Raw genomic sequence first — 22,808 nt, 5'->3', positions numbered from 1 at the left:
GGGGGGGGGGCCGGGCAGTAAATACATACATAAAAACTAAAATACAATAACTTCTTAACAAAGTAAAACAACGATTAGTGTAGAAAGATGCGAAGGAGCCCGAGAACTTGAACAAGACACACTATAACAGTAAGAGAGTAACAACAGCATTCAAAGTAGAAAAAAGAAATACGCAAATGAAGACGCAACAATAAACAAAAAAGTAAGTTTGACTCAACGGCAGCAGTGCTGTGGTAAATAAAAACTCTTAACAAAAGATCGTTTTCACGTAAAAAAGAAAGAAAGAGGACGGACATATCGGCGACAGTACTATTGGTGAGGACAGTGGCGAAAGTGGCAAATGAAAAGCATGTGATGTTGGAGCATAGATAATTTTAAAGATCTTCCCAAAATTATGCGTGATCTCGCTCTGATGCAAGGTTATCCGGAAAGGCATTCCACAAACGGCTAGCTTGTGGATGAGCCGATAAGTTATATGTGTCATTATCGCCGTACAGGCGCCCTAAGTTTGAAACGAAACCGCATTGTGCCTTAAATGCATGGAAACAGACGATTCACTCACCTTTGTGGCCTTTAGAAAGCACAGGGACCTCCATTGCCCCGACTGCACCTGGAAAAGCAGAATACGTTTCTCCTTAGTACACACCACTGGCCGTAGGTTCATATAAGATAAAAAAAAGAAGACAATGGTTGCGCATTTTCAATCTCCTGAATATTTCCAGTTTCCTAAAAATAACGTTATAGGTCTCCTGAAAGTAACGTCAGCATCCAGCCAAGGAAAGTCAGCAGTGCAAAGCTTCAGGCTGCCGAATAATTCTTTCGAGATGGGCGTCTATTGAAAATGAAGCATGAACTTCCAATACGCGCTCATCTTGGAAGATAATTCCTCTTAATCCAAGCGTTCAATTTTATTTAAATGTGATATTTTGAATATTATTCTTGCGACGAGATTGAAGAGTCTGTGCAGGACGGCCGTGGACAAGTTTGAAACTTCTCAGAGTGTGCTCGTGAAAGATTGCTTCTCTGCAATAATGATGTTTGTGCGGTGAAGCATACTACAACGCGCTTGGCATATGCTACAATGTGCTTATGACTGAAGAATTTTTAAAACCTATCTCAGTGTGCGTTTGTGTGTGCGTGTGTGAGTTTGTGTGCGTACGCGCGCGTACGAAGCTAGACGCTATTATGGTTGGTCTCCCCCAGGTTTCTTCATTTTCTGTCTCTCTGCTGCAAACTCTGCAGAAAGGAAGTCGGCGTGCTATCCCTCTGGAAATGGATGTGAGCTGAGGAGTGAGGGGAGGAGGGGAGGTGGGGACCGTGTAAGAAGTTGAAGGGGAGGAAGGCGCTGAACTTTAATTAGGGCGGGCACGGGCCGAGATTAAGAGGAGACGGCGAAAGCGCAGCGGCCTCGGTGCGTTGCGCAGGCCTGAGAGTGAGCTGGCTGGCACCGGAGATCGATTTTTCCATTAGAATGACACGCGGCAGGCCCACGGACAGCGCGTGGGCGGCCGGTATCCGTGGGTCTCGTGCAATTCGCGAGGTTTCAGAACACTGACGCGTATTTCGATCACCGAAGACAATCACCAGATAAGCTCTCTCTCTCTCTCTCTCTCTCTCTCTCTCTCTCTCTCTCTCTCTCTCTCTCTCTCTCTCTCTCTCTCTCTCTCTCTCTCTCTCTCTCTCTCTCTCTCTCTCTCTCTTTCTCTTTAAATTCTGTGATTGAGTCTCAGTTATTTCATGTCTTTACTATGCTTCTACTCTTCTACTCGCTTCTTTATCACTTCCATTGCTTCACCGCCTTGATCTGAGAGGGATGATTTGTTCCATTTGATTTAATGCCCGGTTGCTCTGTCTTACGGTCAGCCTCTTATGGTCGTGATGTTTAGCTTGCTGGTCTCACCGAAGAGAAGCCACGAAAAGCTCTTCCGGTGTCAGCATACACCGCCGTCTGGTATTAATTAAGACCTGCCAGTCTCATGTAAAAATACACCTCCGAGCCTGAAAACTAATCTAGGATAGTTTGTTTGACTAACCAGTTAATTAAGCTTGTTCGCTTAACTAAACACATAAGTGAGCTGCCCTATATTAGTGATCCCGCAGCACATTATAGTTTTCAGACTGGTATGTTGTTCTAGGGAATTTGTGCACTATTGCCACACGTACTCAAGCGTCATATCTACAGCCACCGTTTCGTGCTACACATTTTAATAACATGTCCCGGCTTGGAAAAATGGAGACAAAAATATCTTGAAACTTGTTACGAAAAAAAAAAAATTCCCTCTCCATCCCATGCTCTTATTGAGCGATGAACCACTTGTGCCATATGAAGATTCTTTTAACTATTTTAAAGCCACAGGAACTCGTGCAGGAACAGGAACCCTACAGCAACTGTAGCACCTTTCATGTTCTTATATTTTTACTTGGCCATTTACACCATTTTACCACATGTGAAAAAAATAAGCTAATTCCAAAAACATGCGCTTGGCGCATTATAGCCTGCACGTCTACTGCGCCATTAAAATCCCAAATAATTATCATCATTACAGCCACCATTTAAAGCCGCAGTGAGAAAACACCCCCATACTTGTGGCAGATATTGTAACGCATCTACAAATCATCGTCTTCATAATCACTGACAGCGTTCACGGACGGCACGACCAGAGCAAGGTAGCGTGATTTCTTTCGGGAAATGACGGCACCTCTTGCGATAGCTCCTCCGACGTAATACTTCTTTTCCCTTCGCGTGATGTGAAACTAAAGAGGTCGTTTCTTTTCCCTCGCTTCTTTTTTATTGTCACGCCGAGAGACAGCGACGATGATGTTTTCTTTTTTTCGTTTTGACAGGGAAACAAGAACATAAAAAGAAATTTATATAAATAATACACTCTTCTGAACACGGCCGCATTGGTTCTTGTTCCGTGTCGGCTAGGGCTGTGGGAACCAAGAACTCGGAGCTGAAGCCAAGCGTGCGGCAAGCGCAGCGCTCAGCTGACCGTGAAAGGCCTTCCGCGCAAGCTGTTACGTCTTCAGTCACTTTTTTCAAAACATGATACATGTGCGGAACACGTGTTACCGTGAAGTTCGGCGGCAGCTCTCAGCTTTTTTTCTCCTTTCCTTCTTTCCGGCCCCTCAGGCTGTTCACGGTCCACGGCCTTTAAATTAGCTTTCTGTTTCACGTTTGCCTTCGCTCTCTGCGCAGACCGCGAGAGCGTTACGCATTTCAGACACTTTTACGATGCATATGCGGGAGGTAGGAGGGTCACTCAGCGACTTGCGGCACGCATCGTTAAACAACCGTTGACAGAATTATTAAGTGAGCTTCAACGGTGCCAAAGAAACGCCGACGGCAATGACGAACGACGCGACGCCACGCGGCGTATATGGATAGTGGCTTGGATTAGTTTTTGAGTCATCGAGGTTCTCGTTGTCACAAAATCGAACTTAGTTCGAACCTACAATAAAAATTGCGGCAGAATTCATCTCGCGATCACTGTGGATGGTAATGCGGATAGCAATCGAGGAATGTGGCGACAGACCATATTCCTGAAGCCACGTTTGTTTGTCACGTGCAGTGACAGTTTTGAGACTTTCGTTGCTTCGGCTGTCTGCCACATACTCCGATACGTAGTTCGCACGTACGTCATTCAAGGATGCTCCGCGACTTCCGGTTTACGGCGGCGCCATGTTGGGGAACCTATAGGCTTATGCGCGCGCCTGTTGCTAAGGTTCCCCAAGATGGCGGAAGGTAGCGGAAGCAGACGACAGCAGCGGATGTGACGTCACGTGCATACTATGTATATCGCCCCACTTTGCTATAGCGCTCGCTTGCCAAGGTCACGCATGAGCATGAAGGAACGACGACGACTGTGTGTCGCCGACGCAGTGACGATGGAATGACGAAAAAGAAACGAAGACAGTGAGTTGTCGATTCCGAAACTATGTGACGATGGTATAACGATGACGTGAGGATGATGATATGACGACACTGTATGACGACGCTACAGCGTCAACCATGACGTGACTACGGCACGAGGACAATGGGGTGACGACGAGTGTAAGATGACAATGGCGTGACGATGACTGTATCACAAAACCTGCATGGCAGCGATGGCGTGAAGAGAGTCCGATGACGAAGCTTGAGTGACGATGATGGCAAGACCACGACAAAATTACGACAGCGGTCTGACAGTGGAGGCACGATAGCGACTATCTGAAGATAATAATAAATAATAATATATGGGGTTTTACGTGCCAAAACCACTTTCTGATTATGAGGCACGCCGTAGTGGAGGACTCCGGAAATTTAGACCACCTGGGGTTCTTTAACGTGCACCTATATCTAAGTACACGGGTGTTTTCGCATTTCGCCCCCATCGAAATGCGGCCGCCATGGCCGGGATTCGATCCCGCGACCTCGTGCTCAGCAGCCTAACACCATAGCCACTGAGCAACCACGGCGGGTACTGTCTGAAGATGACGGCATGACAAAGGTGCGTCATCGCGATTGAACGACGGCAGTATGATTACATTACAAAGACGAGGACAGATTGACGTCGATTGATAGATTGACGCGCAGACTTGGCATTAAAGAATGCATCGTTTGTGGAGGAGCCGGCAACACGACAGTTGCGAATGTTTCCAATTTCCATCCTAACAAATCGTTTGCTTTTCCGGTTCACCATATTGTTCAGGTCGTTGTTTCAGAAATGCACGATATCGTGACGTAAAACGAGACAAGAGGCCGTTCAGAATAGAACTAGGTTATATGTTAGGTAATCGTCGTCACATCTGCAAAGCGAGTTACATGCGCACGGCCATTTTGTTTAACAATCAGCTGCAGTGACAGCCCCTAGCTGAGAAAGTTTCTTACTTTCTGCTGATGCAACGACTGACCTATAGGTTAGTCTACAAAATATTTGTCGGGGCCTCACGTGCACAGTTTTGTGAAAGTTGAACATAGCTCAATAAAAAAGCCGCGATCTCGTCATTTGTGCTATAGAGTGGGATAGTATGATCATGTGAAATTCTTCTGGAAAATTGAAGGATAATTTCTTGCACTAGCGTTATTCGTAAGAACAGGGCACAGGTCAATCTCTATACGTACAGCAAGTATGTTGTTAGCGAAAATGTCAAACACAAACAGTTCTTACGAACAAAGAGGTGAGTACATGTGCACACAGTCGTTTCGAGTACTAAGCAAGCTCATTTTGCTGAATGATTCAATCAGTTTACGAATTACAAAGATATTTCTCCTTTACGACTGCTTCGTTGTTGGCGTTTCATTATATGGCGCTCTGACGTGTGACGCGTTAAGGTGAGCGCAGGGGAATGAACACTATGACGCCTTATTTCTAGACTATACTACGTAACACATCGTTGAACGCCTTTCGGTTGTCTTGTTTCTTTTCTTGGAGAGGAGGAGGGGGGAGGGGGTCAGGACCTTATGACTTGCGGAGGTTGTGTTGGCGCAGAATTATGAGATGTGTTTATTAAGTTGATGGATAACTTACTCTAAAGAAAATATACTGTTAACGAACGTGCAAAGAGGAATACACAGCACAAAAGATGACACAATATGCGAAGGGGGTCGAGCAGAAGGCCATCCTTGTGTGTTCTTTTCGTCGCCATTTCCTACTAGATGAAGGTGTACCTTTCGCTAAGAATACACTGACGCAGTCGCTGTCGCCAGTGGGTATAAAATGTAACGCAAGCCCGTGACTTTGTCAACGAACTTCGAGAACGCGCGCTTCGCGACCGGCCTATTCCGCGGCGGTCGACTGCCGACAAACTAGGCGACAAAGGCCCCGAGGTACACTCTGGGAGGGAAAATGATGCGCTGTTTAGCTCACTCGAATGGAAACGGTGCCAACAATCGCGCCGGTGGTGGTGCTGGGCGCGCGCAAAGTAGAGGGCAGCTTGTCGGCGCCAAACGAGGCGAGTTGAGCAAATCCAATCAGAGTGGAGAGGACTCGCAGCCCCAATCGAAGGTTCCCACTTTGCAGCGCCCGTTTCTTTATTTTTTTCCCCCCGCGCCTGCGGTACGGTATACGGTAACGTTGGCGGCCGCTCTGCACTGCAGCCCAAAGCGGTCCGACGCCCCTGTGTAGGCGCGAAGAAGCCGCCGCCGTGGCCCACCGCGCGGTCGATTGCAGCGGGGTCGGTGTAGCATTCGAAGCACGCGCCCCGAGTTCTCCCAGAGCCCAGCGCGCACCGGGTGCTCTGCGTGATTGCGGCCGGCGTTCGGGTGCGGAGCGGGCCGTGTCGGTGGGGGCCTTGGCCACGCCGCACGAGAGGAATTTATAATACGTGGTCCTCCGCAGAAGGCTATACCCTGCAGAATGAGAGAATTCGTACCCGCAAGAAAGAAAGAAAGAAAGAAAGAAAGAAAGAAAGAAAGAAAGAAAGAAAGAAGCGGTTGTTCCTTGTCGAATTCGTGTGGTAGGGTGCTATATGCCGCGGTGGTCCCACCAGTCTGGCGTATGGCCGCCTTTCGACCTGTGTTGCAGTCAGTGCTATTGCGAAGCGGTGCACGAATTCGGACGTGTTGTGCAGAGGTAGTTGCGACACGCTGACAGCCACGTATACAACAAAAAAGGCAACGCCCCAATATACGAGGGTTATTATTGTTTTTTTCTCAAGGTCCGATCGGTCACTAAACGAAAAACAGAGGGAAAATCCGATGACGCTGTGCGCATATGTGTCGCGCAGTGTCTCTAGTGTGCCTGTCGACCGCGTGAGGTCGCAGTTGTCGATTCCGAACGCGCAGTGAGCACGTAAACGTGCCTCGAACAATAGAGTCTCCCGCGAAGTGCGTGCTGTCATTTGACTTCCGCATGCTCAGGGGTGCAATGCTGCCGAAATTCATCGACGAATGAGTAATGTGTATGGTACAACTTTCACTTGTGGCAGCAAAGTGCGGCAGTGGTTCAAGGAGACAGAAGCAGGACGCACGGACGTTCACGATGTAGGCGGGCAGGGAAGGAAGCGAGTGTCAACCGACGACTTTGTTCGGCTAGTGAAACAGGCGATTCGAGAAAATCGTCGTTTCACAATTTCTGTGTTGAGTGATTCGCTTCCCGAAATTTCACGGGAAACTCTTTATACCATCGTGAGTGAGAGAGTCCAGTACCGCAGATTCTGCGCGAGGTGGGTTCGCAAGATGCTGACCGACCGAGACAAAACACAGCGAATGGGCGCAGCCTTAACGTTTCTCCAGCACTACCACGATAAAGGAGAAGATTTTTTTGAGGAAAATCTTCACAGAGGACGAGGCACGAGTCCGTTTCGAAACTGAAGAAACAAACGAGCAATCCAAATAGTGGATGCATGCTGATTCCCCGAAAGCAAAGAAGTTCAAACGAACCTACTCTAGCAGAAAGTGTATGGCTATTGCATTCTGGGACAGCAGTGGTGTTGTCCTCTTGGTGGAATTCGTGGAACATGGCACGACCATCACTGCGGCCTCCTGCAGCGTGACTCTTGAACGTCTATACGAAAGACAATTCAGAGCAAGCTAAGAGAAATGTTGTCATCAGGCATTGTCCTTCTTCATGACAATGCGCGGCCGCACAGTGCAGCTGCAACAAAGAAGCTCCTGCAGCGTTTTCGATGGAAAGTGTTTGATCACCCATCGTACAGACCGGACTTGGCTCCCTCTGCTTACTATCTCTTTGCACCACATGAAACGCTGGCTAAGGGTACAGTAGTTTGACTCAGGCAACGAGCTGCAGACCAGCGTACAGAATTGGCCGAAAGCACAGCTGGCTGCCTTCTATGACGAGGCTATAGGAAAGTTGGTTCCACGCTACGACAAATGTCTCAATCAAGGCGGTGATTATGCAGAGAAGTAGCTTGAAAGTGTCTGTGAATGCTCCCAATAAAACAGTTTTGATTTTCACTGCGATGTTTATTTGTCGACCGATCGGACCTTGTATATATGTATGTATGTGTGCGTTCGTATGCGTGTGTGCTCATACAAGGAGGATAGCAGCTGCACGAACAAAACGTCGGTCTCCCACGAGATGTTCTATTCTCTCTCTCTCGCTATATATATATATATATATATATATATATATATATATATATATATATATATATATATATATATATATATATATATTTCTTTTTCTAGGCTCTACGGGTTCTTTGAAAGAATTCGTGGTAGATATCGAAACCCTGTTTCGGTGGTTTACTTGAAGCTGCCGGTATTACTTGCGTGATATATGGCAGTGTTTAGTCAGTTAATTAACGAATTTAATCTAATTACATCTTTAATTATTTGCCTTAAGGATCACGTGTCAATTACGGAATTGAAGCTGGGCAGCAATGAAGTCACATACATTTAGTTGCTATCATGAGACAAGCACTAGCTCTCAGATATCCCAGTTTTTCTGACGCATAATTGGTCAACAAGGCTGTCATGGCATGCAAGATAACTATAGGCCTAAGTCCTGCAATTGATTATTTTGAAGCGATGCCATTAACTCTGAGCCAATAAAATAAAGAAATTAAAATTTGAGTGGCTTAAATGCCACTAAATAAATTATTGTTATAGCAAGCGTAATTCATTATAAGAATGACTAAGATAATAATGGTAATGATAGTATGATGACGCTGATGCTTGAAAACATAACACGTGCCCATACTTGGAGATGTGCCAAGAATAGCATGGTTATGCGCACATATAATAATAATAATTGTAAGAATGAATGAAAAAATTGAAATGGCAGGAATGGGAACAAGCGACTATATATATAGAGTATAATTGCGAAGCCAGACCAGATGAATGGATGATTACAAGAATCACGCGTGTCAAAGTGATTACTTTGTTTCTTTTTTTATTCGTTCTTTTATCACCACCTCTTCTGTTTCTTTCTGATGGTGTAACTGGCTGGGGGAAGCTGACGCACGAGCTCATACTTTTCTAAAGAAAAAAAAAAACAGCAGCGTCGTCTTTTGTTCAGAAAAAAATATAATAATAACGTCGTCGTTCAGGGGAATCAGCGTTTTCGCTGATCCCGATTAAAAAAGTTGCGGACTCCCATATAGGGGCCACGAGCTTTGGGCGCTGACGCTGCAGGTCCATTTTTTTTTCTTTTTTGGTTGACATTTCCTTGCTTTCGATCGATGCGCGGCTAACCGCCGCCTCCTGCGCGTAAAAGCTGCGACACGTTTCCCGGCTTCCTGCGAGATCCGGAGGAAGCAGGGATTATTATAGCAGCATGGGGGCTCCCCGGCACCGACAAAAACAAAAACAAATAAATAAGCAAGTGCCCACCTCATTGCCCCATCCCGCCCTCGTCTCTTCTGTACGGCGCTTTAAACTCGAGCGCCTACTCAGCGCCCCGTTTCCTCTGGCGTTTTTCTCTTTGACTGCGCGACGCCTCGGGAAGCGGGCTGAACTCTGCGTGAATGCAAATGGAACAACGCTGGCAACGTCCTTCCTGCCGTTCGCGTACCTTTTTTGGGGGCGTTTGCGTTATTTATGAAAGTTGTGGCGACGCCGTGGCTGCAGAGGCGCACACGCGCGCCACAGCGGCTGCCTCACCTTGTTTCGCACTTTTGCAGTGACAGTCTTGCTATCCGCTCTTCCATGTACCTCCCCTTTATTTCTACGAGCGACATCGCTCGCGAAGTGTTGCACTTCTTGCGCTTCGTTTAGCGCTGTGCATTGCGTAAGCACGTGTGCGCGTGTGCGTATGTATGTATGTATGTATGTATGTATGTATGTATGTATGTATGTATGTATGTATGTATGTATGTATGTATGTATGTATGTATGTATGTATGTATGTATGTATGTATGTATGTATGTATGTATGTATGTATGTATGTATGTATGTATGTATGTATGTATGTATGTATGTATGTATGTGTGTGTGTGTGTGTGTGTGTGTGTGTGTGTGTGTGCGCGTGTATATGTGTGTGTGTGTGTGCGTATGTATGTATGTATGTATGTATGTATGTATGTATGTATGTATGTATGTATGTATGTATGTATGTATGTATGTATGTATGTATGTATGCGATTAAACTGACATGTTCTCTCTTCTAAGATTCAGTAATATTGCGCCGCATGTTTTACATGAGTAGTCCAATAACGGTATTGCTAGCCTTCGCGAGTGAGTCGCTCTACGGCATTGCTGTCTACGGATGGAAACTAGATTACTGGTTAAATCAATCGCACTTTCTGAGCAAACATGCCTACAACATCGTAGCCTTGACCATGAGATTTCCGCGCCTTCAACTGGTCGCATCACCTCTATATAGTGCAGTTCGGCATTCTTCAGATATCTAATAGGCCTTTTCACGCGTGCACACAGTGTCTATAGAGACTGTGTCTATAGACATAGACATCTCTGCGTGTAAATATATTTTAGGCTAAGTACGGGTGGCGAAATATTACATGCTAAAGTGTGTATACCGTAAAGAGCTTTGAACAAAAGTACATAAAGGCGCAAGTCACCCGCCGTGGCTGCTTGGTGGCTTTGGTGTTGCGCTGCTAAGCACGAGGTCGCGGGATCAAACCCCGCCACGGCGGTCGCATTTCGATGGGGGTGAAATGCAAAAACACCCGTGTACTTAGATTTAGGCTCGCGTTAAGAATCCCAGGTGGTCAAAATTAATCCGGAGTCCCCTATTACGGCGTGCCTCGTAATCAGATCGTGATTTTGGCGTAAGTCGTAATTTCTAAAGGCGCTAGTCGTTGAAGTTACGGTCTAATACGGATTTACAGTGCTCTCTATGAACTTGTATATAACAGTACATAATCTATATATATAGATGCCTTCTAGATGTGGTGTGAATATTCGAAACGTTTAACACTACTCAAATAGCTTTTGCGATTCGATTCCTATTCAATTCAAGAATTAAGAATAGTAATATGTTTATTTCCAGCAAGTCATACATGGTGACCGCGACCCGGAGTGAAAGCTGTCGTAATGACATTTGAATTTGTCATATACACTTTTCTGTTCGTGATACTGTAAGGTATACAACAGTTGCAGTACGGAAAGAAAGACCTCTGCAAGGTGGAGACTCTGTCGTGTGGTTCTACTGCAGGAGAACCGCGGTTGTCGCGCATGCGCACTAGTTCCTGACTCAACGCATGAAGGAGACCACTTCTGTGCCGTAGTTTCCAGTTACTCGCCTTATGCGCAGCCTACGAACATGTTGCAACTACTTAGGTCAATTTCACAAAGTTCATGTTCTTTTGAAACGATGTGAGGCGCTGTATAGTGGCGCGCATAGTTAGACCTTTCAGCAAGCACAACACTAAACCAGAGTGCTTGCACGTGCTGTTCTTTTGTTTCATTACTGTAGCTCTATGGTGCAGTAGATACGAGCGACTTTAATTTACAAAGGACTCTCCTAACCTTGCAAGTAGTTTTTAATGACATTAAATGTGTCATATAGCGTAAGTACGCAAGCATCATCTTGTATTGTTTTTTTTCCTTTTCTCTATCTTTTACACCACAATCTATAATTTCAATTTGTTTATAAGTTCAATGTGTTCGATATTTGAAGGTAGTTTTTCGCGAATGTTGGTATTCGTTTATGCTAAGAAATTTCGCGCTTCGAAAAGCCTTGATGTCTATCGATTGACAAACTAGGTTGTTGTAAGCGATGCAAGACATAACACAAAACACTCGCACGTTCAAACTCGACGAATAACAAAGTGCGACAAGCAGAAAAGATGAGGACAACAACACAACTCGCGTTTTTTCCTTTCCTTTATCGCTGACTGGTTCGCATTTAGCTCTGTGTTTAGTCTTATCGTCATTCCGGAATAACTTTAGCATCCTTCAGCTTAATCTAAATACCACTTAGGCTGAACGATCTCCCATCCCATTAACTAGGCTGTAGTAATGAACTAATGAGTTTCTCCTTATTTTTATTTTTTTGGTGTAAGCGTACGCGTATAACTTTTTCGGAGTTTCAAGACAACCATTAACTGCCAACAAATCGGTTAACGATGGCGAAGCGCAGCGCCATTAACACGAGCCGCGCTAACTGACTGGCCATGAAGAATGATCGCGACCGTTTCGGCGTGAGACCAAATACGCTAAGAGCACAAAAACATAATGTGCATTGGTATATGTACACGGACGATAACGAAAAACAAACAAGATAGACAAACAAACGAGAAAAACAAACCGAAAAGCAAACAAACAAACAAACAAAGAAGGAGAGGTCGCAAGAAAGGTCAGCAATGTATATATATATATATATATATATATATATATATATATATATATATATATATAAAGAAGAAGATATCCCCTGGGAGCGACAATCTAGGGAAGATGAATGACTCTGCAGCGAAAAGTGGTTTCGATCAATAACGGCAAGGGCAGGAAGAGGCAGACAGAGGAACCTCTCTGATGGTCTTCTAAAGGGGTCGGACGTCAGACCCCACATTCGAAGCAACAACACTACTAACTTCGAACCCCTTGAACGTTGAAGGCCTCTACAAAGAAGGCTACAGGCGTTGTGCCCCTTGTGGCGTCATGCAGTCAGCCTATTATTGATATTTTCTTGTTTGCCTTTCTTCCTGTGTGTGCGTGATATATATCTTCACACCCAACACAATACGCCAGAGAAACCTTCTCTAAGGATTCTGCAGTTCTTAAGGCCAGAGAGAGAGGGAAGTTCGCATTTCTCCTTCATCAGTCTAGTCCACTTCACTTTGTAGATTCTCCAGTGCCAAGGCACAAAGTGCGAAAGCTATTTGTTACATGCACATATCAACCACACGCATTTGCTTTAAGTGTGAGTTTAACGATAGACTATGCTACCACAATTGCGCTTTTGTGAGGACTGAATTTAATACGGCGCTAAGCTCTTCGCCGTGTTCTCGTGTGTGCACTTTTTTTCGTACATTGCGTCCAACAATGGGTCCACGTAGCATGTAGTGTTCTACTTTGCCTATACCGCTGCTGAACAAATCTTTAACTGTTTCGATACAAGTATTAGTGAACGCATGATTTGAGGACTGGGTACGGCCACATGCTAATATGTATGCTATACGGGTTTGCATTTGAAGCTTCCAGTGAGTCACACATAGCCCGATTTCCTTTCCGCTTGCTCCTTTCCACAAGTGGACCTCGAGCCATATTTTCAATATATTTCTCTCTCTCTCTCTCTCTCTCTCTCTATTTTGATGAGGTGGTAGGCGAGAAGGCTGACTCAAGGTTCCACTTTTTGTGGTCATGTGATAACACGTTGTTTGGGATGTTACTTGGGTGATGTCTCCCTGTGAATTGCCAACACCTAATGATCGCTCAGCTTGGAGCTCTCTTCACGCATGAGCGTAATTATTACCAGCTGCACAGAAATTTGTGAGAGAGTGAGTGAGAGCGCGAAGAGAAGGAGAGACGGAGAAGCTCACCGGCCATCAAAGGTTAAGGATTGAAAAAAAAAAGATAGTTCTATAGGCAGAACTGCTCCCACTTGAGGTCACGCGTTGTCACGTCAGTCTCGCGCTGCCAAGGCGGTCTAATTCTCAATGACTTTAGTCTTTTTAGGTGCGCATCTCAATTGCGCCGCACATTCTCATGTTATTTATATCGCTGCGCAGTTACATGAGCCAGTATATTTCTCCTTCACGTCATGACACCGCTCCCCTTCAGGTTCTCTCTCGGAGGCGACTAATGCGCAGTGGTAGACGCAGTTCCTAGAGGTTAAGTGGAGCTTAACTTTTTTTTTTCATCCAATACATGCTATGTGGCGAGTGTACGCATTTCTCCTGGCTGCGGGCAACCTTAGGGAGTGGTCATATTCGCTTGAAGGGGCGGGGGGAGGAGGGGGCAGGTGCAAGGTGTAGAGAGGACGCGGGAGTCTATAGCAGTCTTCGCCGCTAAACCCACCGTCTCCTGTCGCAGAGGTGTCGCAGGCCTCTCTCGCACACGTGATGCAATCTCAGACTGACGAGGCTTTTCTACACTCACTACACCTCACTACAATTGTTTTGTCTTTATTCCTATATTCACGCAGAGATGTTTTACAGCGATAGCTGCTTAAGGTCACCTCATCCAGATATCATCATCATCATCAACAACATCATTTTTCCTTGGAAGAAGATAGCCGGCAGAAAAAATTTTTTTTTGTTCTTGTTACCTTTATGTTATTCAGTGTCAGCTCGTTATTTTATTCTTAGTATATATATTTGTTCTATGTGGAAAACAGTAGCCACCACTGTTTGAAGTCGCCAACGACTCCTAAGTATAACGTATTAAAAAAAAAAAATTGATCCGTTCCCATACAGGTTTTGACGCCAGCTTGCGGCTACTAAGGTACTGTGCGGACAATGTCATCGCGCCGCCGTTTATTTTCTTTCTGACTTTTGTCGTCGTTATATCGTAGTCATGCGCTTGGTCCCCATCCTTCTCGTTGTCGTCGGGCAACGCATATCGTACGGCTCTCCGAGTGGTACTTCGACCTTTCCTCTGTGTGGCCCCCTACATGCTTCTACATATATATTACTCTTCACGCTACGAGTCCTCTCTTCCTTAAGATCCTTCTTTCTTCTTCGAGAGGCCCTGCCAGTCGAAGTCCGAGCAGACCCTCGAGAACCAGCAGGCATTCGCCGAGACCTCGGGGGAGGGCCTATGATCCCCGTCCGATGCACTGCGCGCGCATTAGGCCTGGCCTTTGTCCCGACCCAGCCATAGTGTACAGCATTGCACGGAAAAGCGGGTCATGCCCGCGCGGAGGTTTAGGTGTGAAGCGGACGCCGACGGCTTGACGACACCGGACTTGCGAGAGCGCGTGTATACGGTTGGCTGGCATTCGCTCTATGATGGAGTGCCCGGCGGCGCTGTTCGCGTGCATCGATCTGTTGACGAGGCCTCGCGACCATGCAGGGTCTAGCTATAGCACTTCCCCTCGCATCGAACAACAAGAGAGCCGTCGCCGACAGAGAAAGGCGCTTCGCCCACTCTTTTATACCGCCCCATCATACGAGGAGGAAGAGAGGGGCGACCTGTTTCTTGGGGCGCTTTTCTCTTTCGGCCCGCCTCATGAATATTCAGGAGGCGCGTCGAACACGATGCTTACACTGGCGAGAGAAAAATAACTAGCGCGGCATCCACTGTTCGTGTTTGTTGTCTTATACGTATATTTTTGTTCATCTAGGATCCCCGCCGCGCCGAAGGCGCCGAAAACTCAATCTGTACAGATCGCGTCATATTTTTTTCTTCTTTTTTTCATTTTTGCGATCTCTGTACGTTAAAATATTTTCGAACCGAGTGCTACTGTGCGCCAATTTCATTAGCTTTTATGTGATATAGGTCACGCTACCTCAGCCTTACTACACTTAGTAACCTATAGGCCACTACACTACACCACACCATACATATATATGAACGAGGAGAGAGGAAACCGAGGGGCCAGATATTTGTTAGTCATATCATAAGAAGCCAACAAACAGTGATCACGCTGGCTAACTCTCCCAAGGTTAGTTCTAGTAGACAAACATAGACACCCCAGAAAGTGGACGGGAACACGGCGCCGCGGTATACCTCAATTAGTAAGGGCACCGCCCGCGTAATGCAAACACGTGGGTTCGTATCCCACCTGCGGCCAGATGTCTCGACGTCTGGCAGGTGTTCTTGAACGACACTTTGCAATGTTGTGAACGCGGTTTAAGTAATGTATCCAGGACCTCAAAGAGGTTTGACGTAATGCTAACGCATTTCCTTCGCGTTTCCCGCTAAATCGCCACTGAAATAAAAAAAAAAGAACCTGGGGCTTTACATGGCCAAAAGAACAATATGATTATGAGGCACGCCGTAAGGGGGGACTCGGGAATAGTTTCGACCATCTGGGATTCTTTCACGTGCACCCAATGAATAGTACACGGGCATTTTTGCATATTGCCCCCACGCAAATGCGGCCGTCGAGCCCACGATTTTATCGGGAGCCCAGAGACTTAGCAGCGCAACGCCACAGACACTATGCCACCAGGGCGAGCACACTTTTCTCCCCTCATTTCCTGCGTAAGGCATGGGCCGCATTCAGTTGCAAGCGAATTTCGCCAAGATTTGATATTCCGCAACAGTAGTTCATGCATCAAGGTTGATCACGCGGAGTGACGGAGAGAGGCGTAAATAGAAAAGAACGCATCACAGAGCATTTTCTCTCTGTATGTTAATTTTTATGTGTGTGTTGTACGAATGGATGTCTCTAATACATCCAGGTGTTCATTACGCGAATCAACTCGCATTTTTTGCTACCTCAAAGCTCTCCAAATACGAAGCGAATACGGGACACACATGTGCGCTGCGAAAAATAAAAATAGGAGGTGTGCTAGAATGTCAGGAGATTAGGAAGAAATGAACGCGCATGTAGCTGGTATCGTAGAAGTCTGCCGATGAACCGGTGACTGGGCGTACAAAGTGACATCTCTTACAAAAAACCGCAAGGAACTCGGCCTAGTGGATTCCATTTACGTTGGCGAACTTCCATTAGTTTCGGCACACTCTTATCACGTGCGTTTCAGAGAGCTTCGGCCAGCCGAGCTGGTCTATATTGTTGCTTTAGGGGGTAAGCACGCCCGACGTCTTCCCTGTTAGAAATGAGATCTCCAAACATCATTAGGAGTGAGTGATGTCTCAGGTTTGGTATTATATTTAACTTCTCCAGCAGCGGTTTGGGCTCACGCGAAGTGGTTTGTCCTCTTTCTTCTATTTCTCAACTTCGCTTGGGCACGTTACATATTTGCCCAACTAATGACGGCACCGCTTTTCGTTCAAATGAACACGGTGTGCAAACTGTGCGTGTTAGCATTTGGCCATTGCATGTGGTTTGATTACGCGCGCCATATCGACAGTTTTCCTCTCATGAAACGCTCAAATGGTACTTGCGTGGTTACGCCATCAGCTGGCAGAGTATCTTGCGGGAAAGCTAGCTTTACAGTTAAAGAAAACTGTCGAGGTGCAAGTCGCCAATTATTGCTTCGAACAACCTGTTCGCTACACTACTACCTGATATATTAGAACGAAAGCAACAACGACTGAATGCGCAATATTAAGGACGAGCCTTTGTCGGGGTGACCAAATTCCGGAGATTATTTTGAGTAAGTGTACCAGGCATCGCTTGCTTTCTCTAAGAAAGCGATTGCCGTTCCGGAAGATGGATGGTGGCGGAAAAAAAAATGACCACATAGTTAGGCCTCTAATGCGTTAGCACTCTTATAGGGTACTTCATGCAATTTCCAGGAGCGAATTATGTATCTATGTATGTTTGTATCTCCGCTTTCTCGCCTACCTCGGTCACTGGGTAGTTCGTCGTCGAATGGGCAGCGTATCCTACTGTTGTGCTGAGGGAACAGGGTTCGAAACCAACCGTCAGAACAACTTGGGTGACTGAGTATGTGGCAATTTGTATATATGTGCCGCTCTTCAACGAACCTCTTTTATACCGACATGGGTAACATCAGGTGCGGGACGAGGTACGTACCGCTGTTCGAAGAAAATCCTTGACGCCGACTTGGAACATGGGGCATGCGCCAACCAGTCGGTGCTGGTCTTCAGTGAACTTCTAAGACGACAACTTCGGTTACTGCGTACGTGCCAGTAGATATGTGCTGCTCTTAAATGCAGTGCGCGACTTTGACACCAACTTGGGTAGCTAGGCATGTGCCACTGGGAAAGTGCAGCTCTACAATGACGAAAAAGGCCCCTTAAATTTATACCGCGCTGAGCGGAATCGAGCCCGCGTCATAAGGGTTCCTCAAGGACAGGAACAAGATTCTTTAGCAGGCTGCGCCACAAATACACTGGGTAGTTATGTGCCGCTCTTCAGAGAACGTCTTTCGCGACAACGCTTTAACGAGCCGCGCCGTGATGCGATGGGCATATGCCGCTCTTCATTGAAGCTCTCGCCAATTCGGGCCACTGAGCGTGTGGCGCTGGTAGTGGGGCGAGAGAACATTTATCAGCGTTTGCAGGCAGCGGTGCACCACGCTTCTCGTCTCGGAGGCCTACAATATCTACAGCGCCCCTATGGGGTTAGTGCAGGGGGAAATATTAACATCGAGGATACAAAAAATACAAAAACGTAAAGCGCAGATTGGTAACTCGTCACTTGAACACGTTTCTGAACGTTCGCCGCGCGCCGGCGCGCCATGCATTCCGAAGGCCACGTGTAGGCTTCGCGGCGGCGACGCTAGATGGCACCGAGTGTTCTCAGGGAATAGAGTTACTGTATAGGAGCAAGGTTTGGGCACGTGTTAGTTGTTATTCCATTGTTTCAAACATCACTTACAGCGCATACAAGGACAAGGGACCAAAAGAACGACGAAGCGCTGTGCTTGTATGCCTTGTCCTTATATGCTCTGTAAGGGATGATTGTTACTTTATAGGCTCCCTTTAGGGAGTCAGAGTTGCGCGCCTGATTGAACTCGCCGCTCGCGCCGCTATTCGCCAGACTTAGTCGCATGCGCAGAAATCATCCTCCTTGTAGGAAAGCTAACTTCACGGCTGCGACGCTGACGCTGAAGCTGGCCGAACCACCAGATCGCAGTCGGGAGGTGTTTGTGACGCGTGCTGGTGAGACACTGAGACTGGGCGCACCGCCATTTAGCAGACTTGTCAGCTGGCAGTGAAGCGGGATCGTGCGTGTTTTTTGAACCTGTACTGTCCGTCGCTGTTGCCTCACTGTTGCCATCTTTTTAAAGGTCGGTCGGTGCTTCCCAGCGGTACTGAGCAATTTGGTGCGTAGCACCAAATTGCTGAAACCGGGCAGAAAATGGTGAGACATTATTCTCGATTCCGCACGGAAGATTCGTCTCCGTCGACCGTCGCTGTCTTCAGTGGCTGCTGCGTGTAGGAAATTGGGTCGCTCTCCACGATCAAACAATTGTGATTACTCGCGAACGGCACCTAGCTGCCCATATGTATCAGAACTGTTTATTCGGCAAAGATAAGACAATATATGCCTGGTTAGGTTTCAAACGTCCCCATGCAGTTACTTCTTATTCCACACGCTAATTAAGTCGCTCAATCGAAGTAGCATGCATCACGTATAGCACGAAGATCATATAGATATAGCGGTGCTGTGAGCATTTCTTGGATGAAAGAAAAATCCATGTTCAACGACCCGGCTTGACGCCATGCTGGAGAGTTTCCTAATCGGGTGCCTACCTAGCCTGCGTCACATTGCGGTGACGGTGTGAAAAACAAGGCAGTGCCAAAACTCAGTCACAAATTTATTACCGGAGTCAGACGGCTCTTTCGATTGCGACAGTATTCTCGATCCGGATCGAAATTCTCGACCGCGATTGACTCCTTCCTGCAGCTTGCACAAAAGAGCCAATCGCTATAGAAAGTGCGCCGTGTGACGCCCGTATGGCGAAATTCATGCGGCGAACTTACGCCACAAAAACAAGTGCCAAATGCGCGGCGAGCATAGTCGATGGTTGTCAATATCCGACATACGGGCAGATTGCGTTGGCTATCTGTAGATGATTCGTGCATTCCAGCACCTTTCAGAATGTGCGCCACCATTCGCGTTGAGAACACAATCTGATTTGAATTGATACGATGTAGAATTGGCAACAACATTTTGGCCAGTTTCGCTACATGTACGCGCGTCTATCGCCAAGTGATGTTCTCGCAACATTCGTTACCCGGTGAAAATTGGAGCCCGTAAACATACAGGGAGTTGCACATGTTGATATGCAAAGATGCACCCAACAGATCTAGTAGGGCAGCATAGTATATTTAGCATAGTATATAGCATAGTATATAGCATAGTATATAGCAGGCCATTATATTTAGTCAAACTCATGATCGCGCGTATCTGTTGCGCGCGATCTGTCTCAATTTGATCAAAATTCTCGTCGTTTTGATTATCGATCAAATACAAATCACAGCGATCTTGTAGCGCTTGTTCTTTTTGGGAGGCGTTGTTTGCCCAAGATTTCTTATTCTAAATTTGAAACAACAGTGTTGCTCTCGGCAACCACGTGAAATCAACGAGAGCGCACCGTTGCCGCTGGCCCGGGCGCCTCTCCTGCAGTCAGGAGGAGTGGTTTTCTAGCATAGCATGGATGCTTAAGTGAGCAAGATGGCAGACCTACGTGCAACTGCGCTACCTTTGGTACCATATACAGTAGAACTCTATTAAGGAAGCGGGAAAGAGGAGTGCCGTTGCAATACACGCCTCATACATAACTCGTCTCTATATTGATTCATTGCTTAACGCATTACCGTCGACAGCGATCGTGAGATGGGTTCCGCCGAATTTTTTAGAACACGTGTAATGGCGCTGTATCTTTAGACGCCTATTAAGAAACATGGTTGTACATTTCGTTTCGGATTATGTGCGTTCTGGCTTTTGTAATATCTTTGTCATGCGCTCATAAGCTACATCTGGATTCAGGGCTCATGCTATAGTTGCAACGTCTCAATAAACTGTCATTCCTGCGCCAAACACATCAGCTATTACTGCCAACCTATGATGAACGACTAGCTGTTTTTTTCTTCTGTATACCTTGCATATATATATATATATATATATATATATATAAGCTGGAAGCTTTATCTTCTTGAAACTCTAAGAGCAGGAGACTTGCGGGACGTATGCTTATCGCCGCTATGATAACGCGTTGATTATCCCAATGTTGCGCGGTCCCTTCTATATTCCGAGTAAAAATGAGCGTATCGCGACGCTCGCGTCACGCACAATCAAACAAGACTAAACTTTTCACAAGAAGAGGATCAACTTAGTCGAACAAGAGATGTCGCTGGGGTCGAAGTTACGACGGTGACAGGTCCCGTTGCCGAAACGTTTGCTCCAGCGACTTTCCTTATTGGACCACTGTTGATTATGTGAGGCATTAACAGAACGTGCCGAAGTCTGCGTGCGCGTTACCTGCTGATGTTATTGATGTTCCAGCTCATATTCCTTTTACTCGCTATACTTATTGTTGCGTAACTCTGCTGTGTGATTTACCGACTTGAGTCGGTATTTTTTTCTGATCGTGCAAACGGCCACTGTTTGTTACTAATAATTGCCCCTCCCATTTTATGTATTGTTGCTCTTGCGATACCCTTAAGCGAAAATTAATTATGAATAAATGATGATGATGATGTGAAGGTGACAAATAGTTTTGTTCCGTATAACTTTTCATTCAGTGCAGCTTTCGCGCTTTCCTGCACTTGCCGCTATCATGGCTGAACATGCGCGCCTGTTGTTAAGTCCTTTGACCAATGCATGGTCGTCTTTATCTCCCGATTCTATCGCCTACCTCTTCCATATGCCTTTCTTGTCGTTGAGATTTGCACTTCGCCTTTGACGAAGAGCAACTATTTCTACGTCAAAATTCACATTTATTTTCGTTTTTTAGAGCTGCTTCTCATTGGTCGGCTGCCTTCACTAATGACATGTTCGCAACCGCGATTGGCCGATGCTTGGTCACGCGGGGCGGTTTGCCCTATGAACTGCTGAGTGAGTACCGGCTGAGATACTATTGGTTCGAATCGCTGAGTCTTGCAAAGACTATCGGCCTTTGCACAGCTCGTCGCGTAGCGGTAACAAAATGAATGGTATACCCGTGCAGGTACGCTATACACTGCCCTTCAACCTCTGGCTGCTGTGGATGCTTTCGTTCAGGTTTAGGCAGGGCGATGATCAAGATTTCTGCCTGTATTAATGGCCAGCCTGAGATGGCTCAATTGACTAAGCAATCAATTTTGGCGATTGGAAAGTATAACATATTTGCAAGAAGACTGACGCCCCGGAGTCTAAGACATCGGTCAGCCTTCCGCTGGCGGTCATTAGGACAAAGAGCAAACCCGCTGCTGATTTTGCTTCCGTGGTGAACGAAAATTATAACCGCCCGTTCGACAAATTGCTGATTTTCAAGGCAGCTTGCTTGAGCGCTAATAATCATTCCCTAGATGACAACGGCAACAACAGTAAGCGTAAACGCTCGCATCACATTAATTCAACCACTTATATTAACTAATCGCATATTGACGAACTAATAGATTCACCGAATCACCAAGTATCGAAATTCTGGCTAATCTTTAGCCTTTGTGTTATGCTGCACTTTATGTAAGCATCAGCAGCATGTCAGAGGTCGACGCCAGTCTCCAGCTTACCCCACGCACGACTGACGTGCTGCATCCCGCCTGGAAGATACAGGTCTTCGCGCAAGCCCGAGATACCGTTGTTCTAATTAGCCCCACGAAGAAGAGAAAACACGCTCCTACCTATAAGCGGAGTATAGATGCTTTCTTCAAGAACCACAAGGTCCGTCGTCGGTGGTTCCGCCGCCAGTGGCATCCATTCACATCACCGGGGTACTATTCGGCGTCGCCGGAGACCGTCTTCGTGTCGTTATTCCGTGTCCGCACTCGACAAGCATATCTCCTTCGCCGAACAGGGACGCGACATTGCGCTGGCAGCGCGTCGGTGGAGGCCGCGCTTTACGACATGCGGGCGTGTGTGCGGAGTGCACGCGAGGCTTGGGGAGAAGACGCACGCACGCGGGTCGAGCGTCCGCTCCGGCGTCCCGCCCGGGGCCGACTGCTCTACGAGACCGCGGCTGCGGAGCCGGGGCGCCGGAGTGGAAAGGGGGCGGGCGCCTCCTCCTCTCCATCCGACTCCGACTCACGCGGTCGTCGAGATGGGGGAGGGAAGATATGTAAGGAGAAACATTGAAGGAAACGGGCGCGGCGTGCCGGAGGCGCGGGTGTCCAAAAAGACGTTCCGTTGTTTCTGTTGCTCGGGGAACGCCGGCGGGCATTCGTTCGTTTGTATGTGCCGTTTCGTGGGACGTGAGTGATGGAGACGTAGAA

The 22,808-nt window shown here is 46.8% G+C and overlaps 1 protein-coding gene across 1 annotated transcript in view; it reads right to left on the bottom strand.

Annotated features, from left to right (window-relative positions):
- The window catches only part of LOC142585513 (uncharacterized), a 54,343-nt gene extending 31,819 nt beyond the window's left edge, over nt 1-22,524 (bottom strand). Inside the window, exons 1-2 of the mRNA XM_075696308.1 lie at nt 22,221-22,524; nt 563-610 (exon numbers count right to left, since the gene is read on the bottom strand). Of these exons, the coding sequence (XP_075552423.1) occupies nt 563-610; nt 22,221-22,293 (121 nt within the window). The 5' untranslated portion in view covers nt 22,294-22,524. The remainder of the gene's footprint in view (nt 1-562; nt 611-22,220) is intronic.
- Nucleotides 22,525-22,808: the final 284 nt, after the last annotated feature.

The sequence above is a fragment of the Dermacentor variabilis genome, chromosome 6 (genome assembly GCF_050947875.1).
Source record: "Dermacentor variabilis isolate Ectoservices chromosome 6, ASM5094787v1, whole genome shotgun sequence".
Taxonomy (NCBI): Eukaryota; Metazoa; Arthropoda; class Arachnida; order Ixodida; family Ixodidae; genus Dermacentor; species Dermacentor variabilis.
The sequence above is the reverse complement of the archived record's forward strand: the minus strand, read 5'-3'. Positions and strand labels throughout refer to the sequence as shown.